Genomic DNA, 25,048 nt, shown 5'->3' with positions numbered 1-25,048 from the left:
GCATTCTGGGACACACTTTATCCGGGCCTGCTGCCTTCCTGGGGTGGAGTCTCCTTAGCTCTCTCCTGACCTGGTCTGCCGTGAAGGAGGGAGGACGGTGAGAGTGGGTGCTTGTTCCGGCTGACTGTGATGATGATGGTGAGGGTGAGGGCTGATCTGCTGGGGGTTTTGATGATGATGGTGAGGGTGAGGGCTGATCTGCTGGGGGTTTTGATGATGATGGTGAGGGTGAGGGCTGATCTGCTGGGGGTTTTGATGGTGAGGGCTGATCTGCTGGGGGTTTTGATGGTGATGAAGTGATAACTGCTGCGGGAGGGGTTGATGGGAGGTTTGCAGAGGTAGAACAATCAAACCTGTTAAAAAAGTCGTTAAACTGATTTGCTCTGTCCACACCCCCATCTACTGGGCTGCGGCTGCTGCTTTTGCAGCCTGTGATGGTTTTCATTGCATCCCAGACCACCTCCATGTTGTTGTCTTGCAGCTTTCTCTCCACCTTCTTCCTGTAGGACTCCTTGGCCTCTTTAAGGCGAGCCTTTAGTTCCCGCTGTACACGCCTAAGCGCCGTCCCATCTCCGTCTTTGAACGCCCTCTTCTTTTGGTTTAGAAGATTCTTGACATCGCTGGTGATCCAGGGCTTGTTGTTTGGAAAGCAACGTACAGTTTTTATGGGAACAGCAACGTCCCTACAGAAGTTCAGGTAGCCCGTGATGCAGTGTGTCACTCCATCAATGTCCTCACCATGTGTGTCCTGCAGCACGCTCCAGTCCGTAGTCTCGAAGCAGTCCCTGAGAGCTTCTTCTGCCTCAGGAGACCAGACTCTGAATGAACGTGTAGTAATGGGCTGCCTCAGTACCAGTGGTTTGTACTGAGGCTGTAGAAAAACCAGATTGTGATCTGATTTTCCCAGTGGTGGTAGTGGAGTAGCTGTGTATGCTTCCCTCACGTTGGCATACATCAGATCAATAGACCTGTTCTTTCTGGTGGGACTGTCCACAAACTGATGAAAATCAGGGAGAGTGGAGTTCAGTGTGACATGATTAAAATCACCAGAGATCGCGAAGAAGGCCTCAGGGTGTTGTGTCTGCAGCGCTGCGATGGTGGAGCGGATGACGTCACATGCCGTCTGTGCGTCAGCCCGTGGAGGAATATAAACACACGTAAAGATGGCGTGTGTGAACTCCCTCGGCATGTAATACGGTCGGAGACTCACCGCCATCAGTTCAATGTCCCGACAACAGACAATCTCCTTTATGTTTACATGACTAGGGTTGCACCATCTGTTGTTAATAAAGGGTGCGAGTCCCCCACCTTTACGCTTGCCGCTTCGCATCGCGTCCCTGTCCGCTCTCAGCATGGTGAATCCAGGTAGCTCCACGTTAGCATCCAGAGTATCGCTAGTGAGCCACGTCTCCGTGAAACACAGTAGACTACACTCCCTGTAGAGCCTCTGATTCTTCACCAGTCCCGCCAGCTACAAGACGCTGCTGTTGCACCCACTCTTAAAAGCAACATCACATACACTGCAGCCTGAACAAATTGGAGCAAATTTGCATATCTACACATCTTCAACAACTTACTCCAATTAAGGGTCGTGGTTGGCTGGAGTCTACCTCAGCAGTCATAGGGCGAGGTGGAGTACACCCTGGACAGGACGCCAGGCTGTCGCAGGGCCACATATAGACAAACAAACACATTCACACCTGCACGCACAACTACAGACAATTTAAAGTTTTCTATCCACCTAACCTGCATGTCCTTGGATTTGAGATGAAGCTGGAGTACCCAGAGGGAACCCACACAAACATGGGGAAAATATGCAAACTCCACACAGAAAGGCCACAGATGGGAATCAATCCCATGACCTTCTTGCTGTAAGGCAACAGTGCTAACCACTAAGTCACCATGCTGACCTTTTATATCTACAGATACTGATAATTTTTAAGCCTTTATCAATGGATACCAATACTTTTCCAGTACAATTGTGCATCCACAGAAATAGCCACTTTTAGAACAGAACTGTGCCAGAGCTGCAGAGAGATAACCGATTCACCATGCATATGCTACACACAGGAAACCACATCTCTATTTGCAACTATGATTTCAATTATGCATTTACAGTAAAGTATAATCAGATGATGTTTTCCACAAGCAGAAAGTGCATGAGAGAAGAAAAAAAAAATCCAAATGAATCCCACTTTTCCCAGCCAAGGTGATGTGATTTCACACAGTTCTCAAATCTGGCTGCAATGACTCAGCCTACAAACATATGAATAAAAGACAACACAAATGTGACCATATACAGAAGAAGCATGACCCAGATAGAATGTAGGCCTAGCCCTCTTTTTCACTGTACCACATTGGGACATGGTGCATCTGCCCTGTCCTTCCTAAATCAGTGTGCCCACAGCTGCTATTGCTGCCTCTGTACTTCAGCGCTGATGGTGAAATCATACATCAATACAGCAGGAGATATATAGGCAGACATGTCCATTTATGCCATTTTAGGGGCCAGAGAGGAGGGGCACAATGATTAGAAGGCACAAACACAAAAGTCAGAGGTATTACAAAAAACACAAAAGCCACTGATTCATTCACATCAAGCTGCTTCTCATCCGTGTGACTGAGCTTGTAAAGAGTGACATGATGCTGTCCCTTGGATATGGAGAGACACACTGTTTATCAGAGTGAAAAGCAGGCACATATGCAGCTGGCAGCTAATTACAGCATTTGGAGAATGCAATGTGCAGCAAGAACGTGCCACGAGGGTGTGACCACATTTCTCAAAGAAATACTGGGGAGAGGCTTGTTATCTGCAGGGTAAAACGCTCACCTCATTACTGTGATGTGTAAAAACCAATTTATTGCACAGCCTGGAGTGATCCTACATAAATATCGAAGCCACATCACCTCCTTGAATCAACCAACCATGCTCCAGGTCCCAGAGTGTCTTACGCTACTATCAATATAAGCTATTTACCATGGCTCTGCAACATAAAGAACATTAGAACACAGTAAGAAACCTGCACCTTCAGCAGCCCTGTCAGGGAAGTAACTTGCTAGTTTAAAAGGGTCTCTGTTTCAGCCTAACTAGCAAAAAACACACAAAAGCAAGTCACCTGAGGCTCCCCTTCTCCCAGTGCTGAAGTGTGTTGGGCCTCAGAGCGTGGCACTTTCATCTGGGTCTCTCAGGGCGTAGATACTGCAGAAGGATGAGCACCATAGACCAGCCAACCACCACACAGCTTAGCCCCCACATGGCAAGGTGTTTAACTGCGGCGATACACAGCTCACCGACAGAGATGCAACTGTTCGAGTGTTGAGCTTACTGTCTGGGGACAAGGAAAACCAACACAAAAGGGAGTTCTTCCAAGTGAAGAAATAGCATCAAAGCTATGAGCACCAAGTCTTTGACCATCCTAGAACATAGCAATCGACATCCTGTGTGCTTACTTACTGTATTGCAGGCTAATCTTTGCCCAGCAGATTTGTACATGCACAAAAAAATGTAAGACAAGGAAAAAAATTCTGCACTCATTTATCTATATGTGTCTGCAAGCACATGAAGGGGCTAGGATGAGGAAGAAAAAAAAATGTCACCTGAGACTACCACATCTCCCTGCCACACTGTATTCTGTCCCTGCAAAGGCTGTTCACTTCCCTTTCTTTATCTGTCAACACAGCAAGCAAACACATGTAGCTTGATACATAATGCAACCAGGCACACATAAACGTCAAGTCTCGGAGCAGGCGCTGGTGCTGCGCTTCATTGCTTCCATGACACCATGGAACCATCTTGGGTAATGGATGGCAACCACTCAGGCAGACCAGCCCATCCCAACATCAAAAAAGTAAAGTAACCATCTCTCTGTGGCAGCCAGGTGAAACATGAATGTCCCCTTGGCCTTCATTAGCCACAGAGATCCTCAACACTCAGGCACCTCTGTGCTGGATCACACACACAGAGAAATGAGTCACATGGCCAAAATGTTAAAGCCGAAACTCCTTCACTATGCTACTGATAGTCCTCACAAAATCATTCCAGCGGTACCCAAGGATCCTCTGAAGAGACCTAGTACCAAAGACACCAGTTATTACCTTAGATCACTGGAAGCATCCACGTCACAGACCAAGAATTGGACCTTTATTCTCCTGAAAAGAAATCGGCATTTCCAAACACCACTGCACAGTGACCTCATGACTCCATAAACTCTTCCCAAGCATCTCCTGATCTCATACACAAAGGACCCGGAGACATGAATGATACTGCAGAACAAAGTGAGTGTCTCTACAAGTTCAACCATCCAGCTATTTAAGGCTTTCAACTTTATAATCCTGTAGACAGATCAGGCACGTGCAGGTGTGAGATTTTGGCAGTGTGATAACCTTCAGCAAAAACAACCTGATGCAGGGTACAGCACACCTCTGTGGATAATAGTTCTGTGTCAATACAAAAAAAAAAAAAAAATAAATAAATTTCACCATCCCTGTCTCCCAATGGAGCTACTCAGTGAAGTTTCTTGGATTTCATTCTTAGCAAGTCCTTAACTGTACTGTACTTTTAGAGGGAGAGAGTTCAGCAAAAGTCAGACAGAAATCAAGTCAAGTTTCACTGTAATTCATAAAATGATTTTAGGGAAGTTGCGCTTATAAATAACAACAACAAAAAAAATAATAATCCAGTACGATACAACAATTAAAACTTACAAGTCTAGGTAATCTAACTTTGAAAATGTTGGACAGTAATTACTTTCCTTCATGGGCATCACTGCCCAAATGGTTTAGGAGAAGGTGGACTTACAAGACTCAAACTTACAGAGACATTGACAGGCTGATTCCTTTCTTTGCCAGTGGATTAAAAAAGCTATAACAAGAAAAGTACCTTTAACAGCTATACCACTGATGAATGTTTATGAGGTGTATCTGATTATATGCAGCAGAGCCTTCACTTATCTTTCTTAACTTGTTCATAATTACAAGCTAATGAAAAAAAAAGCCACATGACTTCACTTAACTAAACTAAATCTGTACTGCTAACAGTTTGATAAGCAACATTATCTTATTCATTGAGTTTATTGAGTGAACTGACAAAGCAGTCAAGACATGGAGATAAATGTAATGGACCCATGAACAAATGCAAAACAACACAAAATGTTTGCTGGAGACCCCTTGGTCGATGACATATGCTCTCTGTAGGGTTAAGGACCAAAGGGTTTGCTTCATTTATTAACAAATCGAAACACTAAAGATGAGTTGGTTCAAATGAGAATTTTGTGATTCTGTTAATTTTATGATCAATTGTATTTAAGATTACTGATGTAAAAATTTAATATCTTGACAGTTCTGACATTTTAGACCCTAATTTATTAATCAATTGATCACCAATTAATCCTACCTATCACTATTTTGAAATATTTAAAATTTAATTTCCCTTCAAAATGTTAGGAGCAAAAGAAGAAGAAAAAAAGGCATGCTTCTGGGCAACAGTCACAAACAGGCATTTGAGATGAACACTGTTGCAAGGTTTGTCCCAAAGGATGATTTGGAGGAAAGGACAGCTGTGTCTCAACACTCCAGGGCTCGGTGACAGCCTGGAGCTTTAAATGCTGCCCTGGAAACTGCCTCTGATTTGGTTAGACACATTCTTCAATTTTCCTTACAGTCTTTGCATTAAACAGCACATGGGAAAAAAAGACAATTCCACTGCAGAGAATTACTAAAGTAGTTTAAAGAAAAAAAAAAAAAAATTAAGTCCTAGAAGCCCTGAGGTGCCGGTGCCAATCCCCAGATTCTGTAACATGAGGCATATGCCAGTCTACGACTCCCCCAGTCCAACACAGGTTACTTCCCCAGCCCACACTGGTACCCATTTACAGCTGGATGGACTGTGACAGTGCAGATGAACTGTCTTGCCCAAGGACATGGACAGATAGCAGGACTAGGAATGCATACACCAAGCGACATGACTAGGGCTGAAACAATTAGTCGACTAACCTGAAAAATTTGATTACAAAAAATGTCTGAGTTTGAGAATTCTGTGCCTCGAAGCTCCGTTTAAAATTGTAGTACATATGCAAGGCCTATGTGTGGTGCTGTTACATCCCCAGAAAAAAACAGAAGACTAGAGCATGCGCATAAGGCGTGTAAGAACTAATCAATGCAGCACCAAAAGCTACAGCTTTCCAACACAACACAGAGTAAAATAAAGCCTTTTAAGAGAAAGGCTGCTGATCATCTGAAAAAGACTGACTGTGCTATAAATACGCAGTGCGCATTTAAAGGGCACCGCAGTCAGTTGTTCAAACAGCACTCGTCTTTGCAGATGCACAGTGGGACGCACTGCTGCCTCGCCAGGGCTCGTAACATCACATCTTAAAGCTCAGAGTCCCCCCCCCAAAATCACCTGTACTCACAAACATACTTCAACATCCCTTGTTTATTGTTTTAGCATTCTAAAGAGACAGCGAGATGGAGGGAGGGAGCGAGAGCGCTTCATGTGCTGTTTTGTGAATGAAGCGCATTTCCGAAGATAAATAAAAGTACTTCAATTTGGTCATATTTGGAGTCAGTTTGGGTAAATCGTCGCACCGCTGTACTCACGTTCAGGTGCAGCCAGACTAACTGAGGATTACACCGACCGCCTGCGCATACGGTCCGGTGTCAGGGGAGTGCTGAATAACTACACAGGAAAAGAGAAAGGGATAAACTAAATTTGACAATCTGCATGATGGCGCAACCACATTGTCCCATTGCTTAGGGATAGCCCTGGACTACTGATGCTGTTTAAAAATGCAAAAGTACTTTTTATCAGATTACTCAAGTAACCACCAGAATAATCAATAGAATACTCTATTACTAAAATATTCGATAGCTGCAACCCTTGACACAACCACAGTGATTTTACCTGCAAAATATATTCTGCTTTATCTTGAACTTGTTGACAATCAGCAGGTACCACAAGTGTAAAAACTTGATCATTAGGGATGTGAATCGTAAAACAACTCACGATTCAATTCGATTCTTGGGGTGACGGTTCGATTCAGAATCGATTTTCGATTCAAAGAGCTCTGAGAAATAGTTATATTACTTAAAAAATGTTTATGTTTAAGAAAATGCAGCTTTACAATGTTAATCAAGTGATTCTAGATGTAAATTTCTTATCTGCTTTGCTCGTTTGGAGTTGGCTGGCAGTTTAGCGAAGCGCTGGTCAGCAGAGACCACTGCTCCCCTCTTTTAGCGCCAGGTGATAGTGTAGCATGTGGGCTTGCAGATTTGAAGTGTTTCCGAAGTACCTGACTTTCATTTTGCAGATTCTGCACACTACATAAGTCATGTCAAGCTCCTTCGTATGCAGCAAATAATAAAATCCAAAATGCGCCCAAAAATTTGCCTTCAGCAAAGACGGTGCTGGCTGAATTAGCTCTTCGTCCACCATGCTAAGCTACAGCCACTGAACTCTGCAGCGCACGAGTGTTTGAAGCATGCCCGACCACCCCCCGTCGCGGGGACGCTGTAGTACAGAAGCCGTTGCCTGACAAACAGTACACGCAGTGAGTAAGCAAAATTATGTTTAAAAAATGCTTTAAAAAAAAAAAATCAATTCTTGGACATTTTGGATCGATTCAGAATCGTAATAAATAAGAATCGCAATTCGGACGTGAATCGATTTTTTCCAACACCCCTATTGATCATGTAATACTCATGAAATGAATTAAAGGGCTGCTCAAATAGTTTCATGCTTTTCAAATCACCAGACTTTTCCAGGGATACAGAATAAAAATTATGACATATGAAAATATATAATAGAAACTGCCAGCGAGACTGGGAAGTGTGTTTCTACACATCATTAGTAAAACCCTGTTAGCTATACAAATAAGATGGATAATTTCTTATGCAAAGCAGAATGCAAGGTATGCACATCCAACACCGTCCACAGGTGCAAAATCAGGCAGAAGCTCTGTAGATGGAAACATTTTTAAGTACATTTTTGGGAGCTTTTAATACAGTATGCAGATTCTTTTTGATTCCCATCTTCAACTTCTTATGCAACTCAAAAATACTCATACAATTGTGTTATTGATCCTTTTCTACCAAGTGCAATTATTAAACACTTACAGTGTAATTCAAAACAACAGATAAACTAGTCATTTACGAGGGCTGTCCGTAAAGTATAGGTCCTTTTTATTTTTTCAAAAACTATATGGATTTCATTCATATGTTTTTACGTCAGACATGCTTGCACCCTCGTGCGCAGGCGTGAGTTTTTCCATGCCTGTCGGTGACGTCATTCGCCTGTGAGCACTCCTTGTGGGAGGAGTCGTCCAGCCCCTCGTCGGAATTCCTTTGTCTGAGAAGTTGCTGAGAGACTGGCGCTTTGTTTGATCAAAATTTTTTCTAAACCTGTGAGACACATCGAAGTGGACATGGTTCGAAAAATTAAGCTGGTTTTCAGTGAAAATTTTAACAGCTGATGAGAGATTTTGAGGTGATTCTGTCGCTTTAAGGACTTTTCACGGTGCGAGACGTCGCGCTGCGCTCTCAGGCAGCGTCATCAGCCTGTTTCAAGCTTAAAACCTCCACATTTCAGGCTCTATTGATCCAGGACGTCGTGAGAGAACAGAGAAGTTTCAGAAGAAGTCGGTTTCAGCATTTTATCCGGATATTCCACTGTTAAAGGAGATTTTTTTAATGAAAGACGTGCGGACGGGTCCGCGCGTCGGGACGCAGCCGACGCGGCGTGGCGGCACAGGAAAAACACCTCCGTGTTGATAACCATTTGTAAAATCCAGGCGGCTTTTGATGGCTTTCAGTGGAGTGAGTATATGAGAAATTGTTTATCAGCTGGAGATGTTCCAACTTGTCCTCAAGGCTTCCAACAGAGGTGTTTTTCCTGTGGCGGAGCGTCGCGGCAGCTGCGAGCCGACGCTGCAATCCGCCTGCACGTCTTTCATTAAAAAAATCTCCTTTAACAGTGGAATATCCGGATAAAAGGCTGAAACCGACTTCTTCTGAAACTTCTGTTCTCTCACGACGTCCTGGATCAATAAAGCCTGAAATGTGGAGGTTTTAAGCCTGAAACAGGCTGATGACGCCGCCTGAGAGCGCTGCACGACGTCTCGCACCGTGAAAAGTCCTTAAAGCGACAGAATCACCTCAAAATCTCTCATCAGCTGTTAAAATTTTCACTGAAGACCAGCTTAATTTTTCGAACCATGTCCACTTCGATGTGTCTCACAGGTTTAGAAAAAATTTTGATCAAACAAAGCGCCAGTCTCTCAGCAACTTCTCAGACAAAGGAATTCCGACGAGGGGCTGGACGACTCCTCCCACAAGGAGTGCTCACAGGCGAATGGTCACCGACAGGCGTGGAAAAACTCACGCATGCGCAGGAGGGTTCAAGCATGTCTGACGTAAAAACATATGAATGAAATCCATATAGTTTTAGAAAAAAATAAAAAGGACCTATACTTTACGGACAGCCCTCGTATATCCATCTATACAGTGTTCTGTGCAATTCTAGTATATCAGAGGGCACGGACAGAAAACACTGAAGAGGAAATGCAAACCATGGGAGTAGGGAGGACAATCTGTATCGTGCCGTTAACTTAATAAAGCTTTAAAGTGGTTTATTGTTGAGGACATGTAGGACAAGCCTGACATAAAAAAAAAAAATCACTTTTGCAGGAAACAGCTGAGTTTCTGGGAAGCTTTTAGTATTGGCAAATGAAAACAAATACACCAGAATGACATTTATAACGTTTTACCAGTACAAAAATCATAATTGTGTCGAAATATCAAACACAATAAAAGTCATTCTCCGTTACTTAATATCGCAACGGGAGATATACGCCGTGACGCATTTTACACCGACACTGTTTTATTCGTTTAGGAGGAGAGAAAGGAGGGAAAAAAACGCAGAACACCATCATGGATTGTTATTTATTATTATTATTATTATGAGAGGAATGTGCCAAGCTATAAATGTGTGACTCTTATCCGTTATTATGTCTTAACTGAAGTGAAATAAGAGTGGTGTGCAGTTGCTTCCCAGTGAGAACGTCGGCGCTGCAGTCAGTCCTGCCGATAGGGGTGTGGAGCGTTACAGCACCGCTATTATGTTACCACAACAGCCTGCTCGCTGCTGTCGCCATTTTCGTAGAGCTTATTCTCAGGACGGCGAGACAATCGTGTAGCCAGGGGAGCCTCGCCGTGAGAAGAAAATCCCCAAGAATGCAATCAATCGCCTCTTTCACACATTCTACCTTAAGTATCACTCTGCCGGTACATTCTGTGTTGTTACAGTGTGGCCGTTTTGTTGCTCCGTCGAAAGCAAAGCCAGTAAGCTAATCAGTTAGCATTTTTTTTTAATGGACAGGAATGGCCTCGGATCACAGCGGACTGGGGGAACTCTTGTTGAGATTTGACTTTTGTGGCCGCTCGTCGGGAAGCGGCGGCGGCAAATCGCCGACACGATTGGGTCGTTACTTCGGGTCAAATCAGCGGTTTCCGACGGCGGCTACCAGCATAATGCGTAATGGGAGAAGCTAGCAGCGCATGCTAAAGGATTGGATTAATGCTTTAGAGGAACGAGAGTCAGCACACGGGGCAAACCCTAGTGCGCGTTTCCCTACACATACATAGTTTGTTTGAAATCAGGCATAATTCAGACGGACTACAGAGATGGAGTTACAAACAGTTATGACGGCTGGGTGAGATGCCCAAATGGAAATATCCCCTCCCCCACGCTTGCAGCATTTGAACCGAGGACACCCTGAATCTAAATTAAGTGATCGCGAATCCAACTATTTAAACCTGTTCATAACAAAATTGTGACGGCTGTTTGAACATTAACATTTTGATTCTTAATCCTGATTCAACTGTTATTTTCCCAGCTCTTTAACCTAGAGATACTGCGCAATGTAGCCAGACGCAACCTATTTTAAACAGCCGGATAGACTCAGTGGTCTGGCTTTGAACAAATGTTACTATGTATAAAATCAAATAAAATTCCACGGAGCGAACGGAAACAATCTGCCACTGTGGGTGAGGAGGATGAAAGAGACCGCCGACTCAAGCTTCGAGAAAAAAAAAAAACCGTCAGATCTGTGTTGTTTTCCGGATAACTACAACACCGTATTATAACAAAGATGAGATTAAGAACATATCTGACACGTTTTCCGACAGACAGTTGCAGGGCTCTTGACATTACAGTGTTGTTACGCTACGCGAACATGTTTGGAAATAAAGCGGGTTATCGTCACTAAAACGTACGGAATCCGACCCGCACTGTCGCTTTATCAACCTAAAATAGTGAAACTAAACCCAATTCCCTCGGGTTATAGCTATATTAAGTGTCGGTGCGATTAATATTCATTTGCGGCTCGTTTAACGACAATTTTACTGTAGCATATTTTTTGTCCAGTTTTAAAGTGATCTAATTTAATCGAGTCAGACGGCACAATGAGGTTGAGGACTCTTTGAACACTTCCATCATAACTTTAGATAATACGACTCATGTCACTTTTAACAGTAATAAAAAAAAAAATCTGTCCCGTTGGGGCTGTGTCAAGCTAACTGCAGCTAATAGCATGCGCTAGCTAGGAAATGGTGCATCTCTTCGCTTTACGACTGTTCAAGTTGACACTCGCAAATGAGTCATCTGGTCGTAGTTAATAGTTCTCATAGCTTTATTAAACTACACATAAAGGAAAAACAATGTAGCAGCAAAAGAGCCTGAGACAACTGTGTTGACCAACTAGCTTGCAAGCTAAACTTAGCTGTTACTACGTTAGCCAGCATGATGCGCTTTCGCGAGCTAACTTAAAGCCAACAAAAGCTTTCCACCTCGGATTTAGACTCACCGTGCAATTATCGCTTTAATGTAGTTTACTCACCGTCTGTGTCCACTCTTGAGACTTGAATGGCGAATGAGGTGGACCTGGGTAAAGACCCCCGTCGCTTTCCACACAACCAAAACAATACTTCTGTCCACACACTGCGGATCACTAGCAAAGCTTTAAAAACGTATTTACAGACGTCCTAAGAGGCGCTGCTTCCTGTCAGAGGTCCTTATCCGTGGGTCTAAGCCAAAACGCAATTTTGAGCTAGAGACGCCTCAGAACCATTAAAACTGTGCCCTTTAGTCTACGGCGACTTTTAGAAATTAGATCCCCTCAAACCCACTCTCTTTTCCCTTTGCAAAAATGGCGGCCCTGCCAGGGCTGCCGCGACTCCGCCTCCTCCACGAGCCCCCCCCCCCCCCCCCCTTCTCCCTCCCCCTCCTGCCCCGTTGCTAAACCTGAGCTCCGCCTACACATGCTGCGGGGTTACAGGCATGAATTTACAGGGGCTCGTCCTCGGCGTTGCTTGTGTTTGGAGTGTTGGTCTCGATCCAGAGCAGAGCTTTATTATTATTATTATTGGTGAAAAGGGGACACATTTTGAAGTACTGAAAGTATAACGTAGAAGTTTAACTCAGCATGTTTATTCTGAGTGCTGGTCCCAAGGTAAACAAGCCACATTGGGTGCAGAATTATTTGGAGTGCCAGTCCGAAGCCAAGATAAATAAGTGGGTTTCATCAGGAAGAGCAACCCTCATAAATTTAGTCAAACCAATAGATCACAAATGAAATTTCCACACAGTATCGGTCGAGGCCCATTTAATGACCACCACTGTTGCTTTTGTTCAATAGGGTGCCAGCAAAAATTGGGCTAATGTTGGGTGAAGAAGAGGCGGGCAACGTGTGCCAGCAGGACGACAGGAAAGTTAGGTGTGGAAATGAGAGTCTGGACTTTGAATCTTGGCAGCATGACTGGTGAAGGGACTGGGTTGGCTGATATGATAGAGAAGAGAAAAGTAGACATCCTGTATGTTCAAGAGACCAAGTGGAAGGGGAAGTAAGGCCAAGAGCATTCACTTCTTTAACATTTCCCATAATCCCCCTGCGCTTCCCAGAATGTAATGAGGTGCCAGCAGAGTTGCAGCATTTCAAAGTCATGTAAGTAATGGCTAGCGAGGGCGTCGATTCGGCGAGTTCATGGGCAATTTTGATGACATGTTCTCCCACATTGCGAGGGTTATCTAGAAGAGTTGTAGCACCTGTGATTAACTTCTGCTGTGCCCCGATGTTGTCTTGTTTTCCATACTTCACAAGGTGTGTTTGCATTGTGCCCTAAACTAGAACTCTAGTGAAACCAATTTCTTGCCCAAGTCATGGACCGCAAGACAGCATAAGATTCACAACTGGGAAACAGGGAATTGGAGGTGGGTTCAGACTGTTGTATCATGGTGTGGTTGGGAGGAGAAATGGTGCTGGGGTCATTCTAAAGAGAGAATTCTGACAGAGTAAAGAAAGAGTGAAGTTGGAAATTGGTGATGATGAATGTCATCAGTGCATATGCCCTATAGGTAGTTTGTGAGATGAAGGCGAAAAAAGGTCTGGTGTGAGTTAAATGAGGTGGAAGAGGATTTACCAAATATGAAAGAGTGTAGATTGAAGCAGACTTCATCGGGCATGTTGGTGAAGTAAACAGAGGTAATGAGGAAGTAATGAGTAGATATGTCAAGGAGAGAAGTCAAGAATGTGGAAGGCCAGATGGTGGTAGATTCTGCAAAAGGAAATGGGTGTTGTGAATAGTTATTTTAAGAAGAAGGAGGGGCACAGGGTGACATAAGAGTGGAGGAAGGTGCACACAGATTGACAACATTATTTGTCTGTGATGCAACTCAAGGAAATCGGAGACTAAGGTGGTAGCAGGAAGATGTGTAGCTAGACAACATCGGATGGTGGTTTGTAGGATGACTTTGGAGGTGAAGCAAAGGAAGCAAGTGAGCACTGAACCAAGGATCAGATAGTGGAAGCTGTGAAATTCAGGGAGGAGGTGAAACAGACACTGAATGGAGGTGAAGATGACTTTGGACAAATGGGAAACTACTCCAGATGTGGTGACACCTAAGCAAGGTGACCATGGAAGTAAGACAAGGAGACTTATAAGACTTGTGCCTAATGGCCAGAGAGAGGGACTGAGCTGGACAGGATGTTCAGCAGGTTAGGATGACTAAGGATGTAGATGGAAACATGCTGACAAGTGAGGAAGAAGGTGTTGAGAAGGTGGGAGTATTTTGAGGAGCTGATGAATGAAGAAGAAGGGAGAGAAGGCTGGAAGACGTAGAGTAAATCAGAAAGTGCAATGGATTAGTAAGGATGAAGTGAGGACAGCTATGAAGAGTGGAAAGGCAGTGGTCCTGATGACATACCAGTGGAGTCACGGAAATGTTTAGTGGAGTTTAAACCAAACGAGGGTAGGCTGAAAAGTTGTAAGGCTCACCAAGAAGGAGAAATGCCATTTCAATAAAACTTGGCATGCATTAAGTTCAACCCTTCTGATGACTGTGTTATTTTCTTCCAGGTTGTGAGGTAGTTTGTGGTTCATAGTCAAGTTTGTAAGTTCGTGGTAGAGGGAAATGGCAAAAATGGACAAAATCTGGCATTGTGGTGTGATTAAGTACCTGCATAAGAAGGGGTTAAAGCCCAAGGACATTCATGCGGAATATCCCATGAGAGAATTGAACACATTCTGCATGAAGAACTTGGAATGGCAAAGGTGTCAGCTCGGTGGGTGCCACGTCTTCTGACGCCTGATCAGAAATGCACCAGGCTAGTCATGTCGAAGGCAAACTTGGCGCAATTTGAAGAGGATCCAGCCAATTACATGGAACGTTTTCTTACCCAGGATGAGTGTTGGGTTCACCACTTTGAACCAGAGACAAAAAAAAAAAAACAATCAATGCAGTGGAAACACCCAAGGTCACCACCTCCAAAGAAGGCCAAGGTCGTTTTCGTCCTTGGGATGCCAAGGGTATTGTGTTCATGGACTATCTTGAAAAGGGACAAACCATAAATGGACAGTACTATTCTAACCTAATGAGACAGTTACGTGAGGCTATCAAAAAGAAGCGACCAGGAAAGCTGACGAAAGGGGTGCTGTTCCATCAAGACAATGCCCCAGCTCACAAGTCAACAGTGGCCATGGCCACTATCCACGAGTGTGGATTCGAACTGGTAGATCACCCACCATATTCCCCTGACTTGGCACCCTCGGACTTTCATCTGTTCCCAAACCTGAAAAAAAAAAAAACTTGGCTGGGAAGCACTATCGGAGCAATGATGAGGTGATGGCTGCCATTGAGGACTATTTTGACTCTCAAGATGAAAGCTTCTATGCCAAGGGAATGGAAGCACTCAAACACCGCTGGAAGAAGTGTGTGGAGTTACAGGGAGACTATGTAGAAAAATAACCCTGAATTTGTTCAATTCGACAACTGCATCATAGTCAGCCTTAGAACTTTTCAGCCTACCCTCGTACTGTTCAATAAATTATGAGAAAGTGAGAAATTTACCAGTGATTGCTAATTTAGTCAGACTGGCTGTAGGTTAAGAACCGTGAAGACTCTTGCCCAGCAATACTACAAGTTTGTCCTTTTTTGTGTGTTAGATACACAGTTTATACACATCTCAGTGGTTAGCACTATTGCCTCACAGCAAGGTAGTCCTGGGTTCCAATCCAGGACCCACATTTAGAGTTGCATTAGAAAGTACTTCTGGAGTAAACTTGTGGCAAATCAGAGTGCTGATCCATGCTGGATTAATTGTGGTTGCATTGAACAAATGGAAGAAGACCTTAAAAGAAATTCCTATATGCATTCTGGTTAGGTTAGGGGTATAGTTGGTGGCCTGGAATAAAGTTGGAGGTAGGCCTGATTATACTGGTAGTCAATGTTAGAATAAAATTTGTTTGCATCCAGTAACTGAGGACCAATCCTAATACCCTACCACCTTCATTTTGCATATTAACATGACTGTGCAAGAGGAAGGGAAAGGGAGAAGTTGTAAGGTGAAGGGAGCGTATTGGGATTGGGCCTCAGTTAAAACACATATACTGCATCAAATATGAGTTATAAGTCGGGCGGGACACATTTCTGTGCATGAAAATGAAGACAGAACTGTAATAATGAATTAATTGCATGATGGATATGGCTCCAGCCTCCTTGTGTTTCTCAGAATATGTGGGGATGGAAGATAGATGGGAATTAATTATTAAAAAGAGTATGACTGAATATATAATAGATATGTACTGAATGTAATTATTGGGTGCATGTATATGCAGTTAAAGCTCATCTGGCTGATTACAGGCATCCTGATTAGAAAATCTAGGCTGTGGCCCTCTGATGGATATGTTTTGACAAGAATAACAGGAAGACAACTGTTCCATCTCCACCCCATCTAGCTGCCATAGCCAGGTGAAATGTGGGCTTCTTCTTGGCATTTTACAGTTGCTGGGGTCCTCAACACTGAGGCACCTGTCTGCTTGATCATGTCCACAGGCAATGTTCATTTGATATAAAGTAATTCATTGGCACTCAAAGATCATCTGAAGAGACTTGGTACCAACAACTGCCACTCATTTTCTTGGGTCACATGGTAGTATCCAAGTCTTACATGTAGACTGTATGTAAACATGAAAACCCACCTTTCAGACTTGGACTTCTTCCATTGCAAAGGTACCATCATTGCTAAACACCTCTGTCCAGGGACCTCATGACCCAAGGTGTCTTGACCTCAAAGACTGAGGATACAGAGACATTAATGTCATTCCTAAGATAAGCTACTGTCTCTGCAAACGCATTGATACTTGCATACATACACACATCTGCTGGCCTAGTACACAATGTCATTCAAAGACTTCTTGGAATGCGGTCAACAAATGTGGCCTTTTTCTTTCTCCTGAAAACTAAGGAAACAACAGGTGGATCCTTGGTGGTTTGTAGGATGACTTTGGAGGTGAAACCTTTGTGGTACATTTAAAAACAAAAGCACAATTTCAGGCTTCATATGCATAATTATAAACAAGTTTACAAGTGTCAGTAAGTACTTAAAAATGATTACTTAACCACAAGTTACGCCCACTACGCGCTTGTCACGTGCAAATGTCAAGGTTGCTAAGCGACACCTGGATAGGCTCATGACGTAATCTCATAATGCTCTGTGGGTTAGACGAGCCTCATTTCAGAATTTCATTTGGTTCAGCCTCTGCGGTCTTCAAAGATCAGATCTTTATAGAACGCTGCCTTTGAAGGATTCGTCCCTTAAGAAAGAGGCTATAAACTCCAGTTGTGTAGTTGCGTAGTTCGAGGTTGTTTCTATAAAAATAATCATAATAATAATAATGTAATAATAATAAAAAAAAATCTGTCCTGTGGTCCTTCCTCCTAAAATGTGAAATCCCTTTGACATCACGTGGTGATGTGCTCATCGTATCCATGCTAACGCCCCCGCCCCTCCCCCACCGCTCAGCCGCAGCCCCATGCGCATGCGCACTCACCACCAGGGAGCGCCACAAGCGCAGCTGTCCAGCAGCTTTCCTCGAAATAAACTTGCAGGACGGATGTACGATTTTATTTTATTTATTTATTTTAAATAGAGACTTGCGCCGCCGTTGTTTTCTCCGAAACGATAGTTTTACCCACGAACCAGACACGTTTTTCGCTCTCAGTGCGACGCGACCGCGATTTCGACGCGAAAAATTTAAGTATTTGTCGGGGTGTAAATCGGGGAGTTTTTAAAGTGATTTAATTCGTCGTATTTTATTTTTATTATTTTAAGAGGTGTCATGTTTGGGATGACGTCACTCGTCTGGTATTTGTGGGCGGGCTATGAGCGAGCTGGCGCCATTATTAGGTAACGGCGCAGGTCGTTAGCGCGCATTTAATTCTCCAAAGAGGCTTCCCCGTGGACAGTCGTGATTACGACCGACGTGGTAGGTTCTCTGCTGCATATGACGAAGACACTGGACTGTTAAGGATGGACGCAGATTTTCATTTGGATTTTGGCAAAAGTCGCCGAGCAGGAACAAGATGGCGGAGTGGACTTTTTTTTTTTTCCTCCTCTCTGTCTTTATGGGCGGTGTCGCGCGCGCTCCCGACACCACCGTTTCTACACTAATGTAGTGTTTTTTTTTTCCTGTTTCAACGATATTGTTTAAAACAGCGTGAGGGTTTTGGATGTTTTTTTTATTTAGTAGTTTTTTTTTACAATAGTTATTTATTCGCTTCGTTCAAGCAACATTTTTAAAAGAAACATGTTGAGCTTTAACACAAAGCAAAACCTTTTTAGTTTATGTAGTATTTACGTCAGATAAACATTTCGCTACAAGTTAACTGAAATTAATAAACGTTCGAGACGTTGCCGCACATTTGACAATGTTTTGTCGCCATCTAGCGGGCGATGTGTGCAGATATTAGTGTTTTAAATTTTTGGCCCCAGTGGAAATAAGCATTCTGTTCTTGTAAACGTTCTAGCCTTGCTTTTAATTTCCAATTTAATTAACATGCTGTCCAGAAATTCTAAATATTTGGAAACATTTAAATTACGTTTTAAGTTTTAGCTGAAAAACCGCACATGGTAAAAAATGAATGGAAAAATTATCTCGGTGATAATCAGTTCACCTATCCTGTTAAAATATCCTTTTAAAATGAAGTTTGAACTTGATAAATTTGTTGGTTTCAATCACATTTGGGATGTATTAGTTTATCATTTGACTCTGATGAAGCAAGAAAATGGATTATACTGTCAATTTCTGGGTGCTTTTAAACGTGTGCGCATTAATTGTTTGTTAGAATTCAAGATTGAGGATTTCTTTGACATTTGTAGTGAAACACGTGTCTTTGTGTGTTCACGAGCTGTACAATAAAGTGACCTTGTTAAATAAAGAGATAATTTTTTTTTTTTTTTTGGGTGGTGGGGTGGGGTGGGGGGGGGGGTATGCACAGAAAAGAGGTGCAACTGCCAGCAAAATTGTCTTAATATTTTATACTGCAACAGCGACACAAAGTGTACGTGGGATTTAATGTAAAGTTGATTTGCTTCATAAATATTACAATTTAAAAGGTGTTGCTTGTGAATGCAGAATGTGTTTATTAAAAACAGAACTGATGCCTCAATTTCTTTCCAGAAACCCAAACAATGTGTAGGAGCTTCTGAAATAAATGTTCGTCAGTAATGATGACGTACAGCACAAAACTGGTCAGATTTCATTGTTTCATTGATCAGATTTCAAACTGATCTGGGGCGTGTCAGGTTTTATGAATATTTCGTTTGCATAATTAACATGTACGAGTGCTCGTAGTTTGTAGAACACACGAGGGCGCTGTTTGTGAAAGTTGTATCGGATGTGTGCTTGAAGGTTCAATCTTGGAACTGGTGGGTGACACCTGGTAGAGGCCTTTTATCCAAATCACAGAAATAATACTCATTTAACCCTCTCCCCACCAATATATTAATAAATATATCACTGCTCAATTTGGATTATCAAATTAATTTTATTTATATAGCACCAAATCAAACAGTTGCCCCAAGGTGCTTTATATTGTAAGGCAAAAGCCATACAATAATTACAGAAAAACCCCCAACGGTCAAAACGACCCCCTGTGAGCAAGCACTTGGCGACAGTAGGAAGGAAAAACTCCCTTTTAACAGGAAGAAACCTCTAGCAGAACCAGGCTCAGGGAGGGGCAATCTTCTGCTGGGACTGGTTGGGGCTGAGGGGAGAGAATAAAGAAAAAGACATGCTGTGGAAGAGAGGAGAGATCAATCACCAATGATTAATAGCAGAGTGGTGCATACAGAGCAAAAAGGAGGTGAATAAAAAGAAACACTGGGTGCATCATGGGAACCCCCCAGCAGTCTAAGTCTATAGCAGCATAACTAAGGGATGGTTCAGGGTCAACTGATCCAGCCCTAACTATAAGCTTTAGCAAAAAGGAAAGTTTTAAGCTTAATCTTAAAAGTAGAGAGGGTGTCTGTCTCCCTGATCCGAATTGGGAGCTGGTTGCACAGGAGCCTGCAAGCTGAAGGCTCTGCCTCCCATTCTACTCTTACAAACCCTAGGAACTACAAGTAAGCCTGCAGTCTGAGAGCGAAGCGCTCTATTGGGGTGATATGGTACTATGAGGTCCCTAAGATAAGATGGGCCCTGATTATTCAAAACCTTGTAAGTAAAGAAGAATTAAATTCTATTCTGGAATTAACAGGGAGCCAATGAAGAGAGGCCAATATGGGTGAAATATACTCTCTCCTTCTAGTCCCTGTCAGTACTCTAGCTGCAGCATTTTGAATTAACTGAAGGCTTTTCAGGGAACTTTTAGGACAACCTGATAATAATTAAAGTAGTACAGCCTACAAGAAATAAATGCATGAATGAGCTTTTCAGCATCACTCTGAGACAAGACCTTTCTAATTTTGGAGATATTGCGCAAATGCAAAAAAGCAGTCTTACATATTTGCTTAATATGCGCAATGAAGGACATCCTGATCAAAAATGACTCCAAGATTTCTCACAGTATTACTAGAGGTCAGGGTAATGCCATCCAGAGTAAGGATCTGGTTAGACACCATGTTTCTAAAATTTGTGGGGCCAAGTACAATAACTTCAGTTTTATCTGAATTTAAAAGCAGGAAATTAGAGGTCATCCATGTCTTTATGTCTGAAAGACATTCCTGCAGTTTAACTAATTGGTGTGTGTCCTCTGGCTTCATGGATAGATTAAGCTGGGTATCATCTGTGTAACAATGAAAATTTAAGCAATGCTTTCTAATAACACTGCCTAAGGGAAGCATGTATAAAGTGAATAAAATTGGTCCTAGCACAGAACCTTGTGGAACTCCATAATTAACCTTAGTCTGTGAAGAAGAATCCCCATTTACATGAACAAATTGTAATCTATTAGATAAATATGATTCAAACCACTGCAGCGCAGTGCCTTTAATACCTATGGCATTATAAATCGATGAAAAATATACAAAAGCAACAGAACATTCACATAACGTCACCATGTGTAAAATTTAGAAATTAAATGACTACAAGTCAACGGGTTTTAACTAATACTGCAAAATAAAGGTGTGTTTTAAGTGTAGATTTAAAAGATTCAATAGAATAGAAGTCTTCATTGTCATTGTATGGGGAGTACCACAGCGCTACTGTACACCACAAAAAAACTAAATATTACATATGTACTGTATACTGATATTTAAGTTCACATACAAAAGCTTGAAAAAACAAAATTTTCTTCTAAAGATGCATTTTTATTTATTTTTTTTAAATCTATGTGGGCCAAGAATAAATGTATAAATTGTTTTTAATGTGTGAAACGTTTCTGCTTTATTTGTCCAAAGTGAAGTTTCATGAATCACGCCCGAAACGAACCACGCCGACTGTTATTGCTCTTCCAGTCCTTTAGGTGGCAGTCATACACTCAAAAAATAGCTTGCAGCCACCCTCTATCCCACAAACGAGATTCGTCGCCGTCCAATCACACTTGCTGTTATTGGCAAGTACAGAAAGGTGACACTGCGGCGAAGAAAAAAGACGAAATTACGCTAAAGCAGACCGTAGTTTGCGGCGCACGCAAACATGACTTCGTTGGGAAGGGCTCTTGGTGTCTTTAAGGCAGGAACACAGCTGCTGCAGCGTGGTCCACGAAGAATAATGACCAGAAAGTAAGTCGACCAAGCTTCTCTTAGCGTCTAAGCTAAACTGTTAGGTGTTTTTCCCCCCCCCCCCCCCCCCCCTCTCGTCAGCGAAACTTTTCGTGTCGCAGTATATTACTAAAAAAAAATAAAAGTTCAACGTCAGGACGTTTATACATAAGTTGAAGTCTGAGTGTCGCTCGTGTCAGTGCTGATTTAATAAGGTTTTTTTGTTGTTTATGTTTCCAGCGCCAGTGGCGGAGTGCACATTGAGCCTCAGTACCGACAGTATCCTATCCTGACCAGAAAACAGCGGATCGACTCAGAGGTCCTCAGTGGTCTCATGTGGTTCTGGGTTTTGTGGCACTTCTGGCATGAGCCGGATGCAGTACTGGTTAGTCAGTCAGTCCCACCCGCATATTGTGCGCGTGTGTGTATATAAGAGAGAGAGTTGGATTTAAGCTTCCCTCTATCATCCCCAGGGTCACTTCTCCTGGCCTGATGCCTCTGCCTGGACAGACGAAGAGCTTGGAATCCCACCAGATGATGAATGAGGCGAGATCCTCAATTATTCCTTTATCACAGGTCTTACTACTTTTTAGTGTTATCTCTCCTTCCTAGATGGTATTTGTGATACATGTTTAGCTGGTGTTTAACAGGGCTCATAGTGAAGTTGCCCCACTGTAGCAACACTATTTCAATTCTTATATGTTCATGTAATTATTTATACACACCATTGGCATAATACACTGTTCTTACTCAAGTTTTGGTAGTGAGATGATGTTTTAAAGTAGGGGAATGTAATTGTCAGGTAAAAAGCCAGTTGTTGGGAGAAGTAGGGAGTACTGCCCAGTTCTATACATTTCACACCGGCAGGTCCCTAACTTCAGTCATTCTAAATTATTTTAAAACATAAGCATGAGTAGCTGGAGTGGGGTGATTTCACTCTCTACAGTTTAACAGAATCCCCTCTTAAATTTGGGAAGAAGACTTTTTAAATCTAAATAATTTACAGAGAAAATAAGGATTAAATTCCAACATGCCACAGACAAATGATTTAAAAATCTTAAAATGTCTTTAAATACAGACTTTACACTTGATCGTATTTTAGAACTGGCTTTGACTTGTCCAAAACAACCATATTGTTTAAAATTTAAGGGTGATTCTTAGACTACGGGCACTTATGTCCTTTGATCATATTGTATGAAAAACAGAAAAGGGGAAATTTCACACTTTTATAGTTATCTTTACAATGAAAGTGTTTTAAGAAATTTGTTCTAGTAGTTTATGATGACTTGTTCACCTTTTTTCAGCATCATTATATGCAAATATTCCCGTTTTGTGCTTGTCCCACACCCAGACTTTTGATCTTCAGTGATAAAAATGAATGGTAAAGAAAATTTTTTTCTAATGTTTTAAAATATCTCTGAATAAAATATCAGTAAAATAAAACATAATTGGGGTATTCAATGTCATACAACTGTTGATTTTTTTTAAACAAAATGTAGTTGTCCCACACTATTGCCATAATTTCCACCACAACACTGTAATGTCCTTTTAAACAGTTTGTATGAAAGATTGTTTGGGTAGTTTCTATGGAGATAAACAGTGACATCAGAGCACATGTATATAGCACCAAATCACAACAAACAGTTGCCCCAAGGCACTTTATATTGTAAGGCAATGGTGTGGTGGAAATTACATTTACAAGGCCAATAGTGCCCGTAGTTAAAGAATCACCCATAAAACTATTGTCTGAAAAAATTAGTTCTAAAAGATTACTGGATAGGATCTATATTGTGAATTGCACAATTGAGATATTTTCCATCCAAACTGAATAGTTTAGTTGTAGTTTCTGTGAGTAACAAGTGATGTTTGATAGAACTGTTTCTGGGATGTGGAGACCGAAAGGTTGGAGTTGTGAAACTGATGGGTTCAGACACTACAGACACACTGAGCCTCATCCAAGAACTAATTGTATAAACAGATTAAGTTACTTAAGAATGATTTAACTTTTATCCAGTAAGTGGTTGTGATATGTTCTGTGTAAATCATACAGTTAGTCTGTGGTAATCCAAGCCTTTTATGGTGTTCGTAATCTTCACAAATCCACACAGCTGACATGGTGACGTGTCATTTACTCAGTTATGTGACTTTGGGAGTGTTTGAATGCTACATGGCACTTTCATCAATAAAATTAAAATATTCTTGCATGAGGCCCACTGTGTTATTTCACCTTTATAGTAGAGTACCAATGGTTGTCTGCTGTCACACTCACCTTTTTCTTTGATTTGTAGATGGACATGATTCACACTGCTGGATATCATCAGGAGGTCCTGAAAGCAATTGTTGTACATAACTAATAAAATTAAATCCATTAAATGTGTCCATGTGAATTAAGATACCTTGGGGGAGGTGGGGGAATGGGGTGTTGTCATGACTTAACTGATAATCTGAACACTTGAGGGATAGTATCATTTCATTAGTTTTATTTACAAGCAACCTTAGAAAAGGAGAAACAAAATGCAACACAACAGTGTCACAGTTAGCCAGTGTTTGTGTATCTTAAATCATAAGCAACCAAAACTTTTTTTTTCCAAGATCCAATGCACAGAACAAATAGCAAAGAGAGCTGTGTGTGGAAGGAAAAAGGGGGGTCAGGTGGGCACAATGATTGACGGCTTAATACAAACCCTGCCTGCAGGCATCAGCCAACATGCAAAGAGTTCAAAAGTTAAAGTGTAGTGTAAGTTAAGAAGACTGGCAATGTGATTAACACTCATGTTTTTAAATTGTTCGTGTGTGTGCCGAAATTATGCGAAATCCCACATGAGTAACTCGCAGGCCACGTGCACGACCAGTGGACCTGAGCTAAACGTTCAGAGTCTAACGCTGTTCCGAGTTCCCCTAAAGCTACTTGGCAACAACAGTCAGCCTGGATACCTTACTTTATAAATGTTACTGCAAATAGTATTTAACACTGAGCTGGAAGTACAGAAGATGCAAATGCATGTTGGAAACCTAAAATGGACAACTGGTCAAAGCTCATCCTTGAACGCCAATGTGAAAAAGTAGAAACCAGAAGCAGACGCAGGGAGAAGCGTGAGAGAGAGCTGGTGGCTGATCAAATGTTACGTCTATGGCATCATTCCCTGAGAGTGAAGAACTGCGCATCCTGAGCAAAGCACGTCACTGGAGTTTAGAGACAAGTTTAGCTTTTTTCTTTTTTTGCTAATGTTCCTCAAACGTCCGTTTCTTCTGAAGACAAGGACGACTTTGGATAGACCACAGTGGCTCAGAAAAATCTTTAGCTAAAATGGAAGGTGCCATCCTCCTATACATACATTAAAAAAAAAAAAAAACCTGACTGGGCGACCGCAGCTCAGGCAGCAGAGTTGGTTGTCTACTCACCAAAAGGTTGTTGGGTTTAATCTGATTGCATTCTTTATCAAGAAACTAAACCTCAGCACTGCACAAATATGGGGCACAACACCCCCAACAATCCTGCACACTTGGGAATAAAAATA

At 42.2% G+C, this 25,048-nt stretch overlaps 2 protein-coding genes across 5 annotated transcripts in view; one reads left to right on the top strand and one right to left on the bottom strand.

Annotated features, from left to right (window-relative positions):
* The window catches only part of kmt2e (lysine (K)-specific methyltransferase 2E), a 43,176-nt gene extending 30,963 nt beyond the window's left edge, over positions 1 to 12,213 (bottom strand). For both annotated transcript variants that reach the window (XM_034162953.1, XM_034162952.1), the window contains exon 1: positions 11,892 to 12,213. The gene's annotated coding sequence lies outside the window, so the exon portion shown is untranslated. The remainder of the gene's footprint in view (positions 1 to 11,891) is intronic.
* Positions 12,214 to 21,364: 9,151 nt separating this feature from the next.
* ndufb2 (NADH:ubiquinone oxidoreductase subunit B2) lies at positions 21,365 to 23,907 on the top strand. 3 transcript variants are annotated; one of them, XM_034162961.1, is made up of 6 exons: positions 21,366 to 21,551; positions 21,771 to 21,915; positions 22,004 to 22,076; positions 22,295 to 22,303; positions 22,341 to 22,344; positions 23,825 to 23,907. In XM_034162961.1, exons 1-3 carry the CDS (start codon positions 21,466 to 21,468, stop codon positions 22,073 to 22,075), a joined length of 303 nt encoding a protein of 100 aa, XP_034018852.1. In that variant the 5' UTR covers positions 21,366 to 21,465; the 3' UTR covers position 22,076; positions 22,295 to 22,303; positions 22,341 to 22,344; positions 23,825 to 23,907. The 3 variants fall into 3 exon arrangements, with proteins under 3 accessions (XP_034018854.1, XP_034018853.1, XP_034018852.1); XM_034162963.1 differs by lacking the exons at positions 22,295 to 22,303; positions 22,341 to 22,344 and adding an exon at positions 22,143 to 22,145 and having other exon boundaries at positions 21,365 to 21,551; positions 23,819 to 23,907; XM_034162962.1 differs by lacking the exons at positions 22,295 to 22,303; positions 22,341 to 22,344 and having other exon boundaries at positions 21,365 to 21,551; positions 22,004 to 22,106; positions 23,819 to 23,907.
* Positions 23,908 to 25,048: the final 1,141 nt, after the last annotated feature.

The sequence above is a fragment of the Thalassophryne amazonica genome, chromosome 22 (genome assembly GCF_902500255.1).
Source record: "Thalassophryne amazonica chromosome 22, fThaAma1.1, whole genome shotgun sequence".
NCBI classification, from domain to species: Eukaryota; Metazoa; Chordata; class Actinopteri; order Batrachoidiformes; family Batrachoididae; genus Thalassophryne; species Thalassophryne amazonica.
This window is presented reverse-complemented; position numbering and strand designations above follow the sequence as displayed.

Bases quoted from the DNA above. Each gene is read 5' to 3' on its own strand.
- ndufb2 (XM_034162963.1), top strand. From the start codon at position 21,466: ATGACTTCGTTGGGAAGGGCTCTTGGTGTCTTTAAGGCAGGAACACAG. The intron at 21,552-21,770 runs GTAAGTCGACCA...TTATGTTTCCAG, and splicing joins CGAAGAATAATGACCAGAAA to CGCCAGTGGCGGAGTGCACA. The intron at 21,916-22,003 runs GTTAGTCAGTCA...TATCATCCCCAG, and splicing joins ATGAGCCGGATGCAGTACTG to GGTCACTTCTCCTGGCCTGA.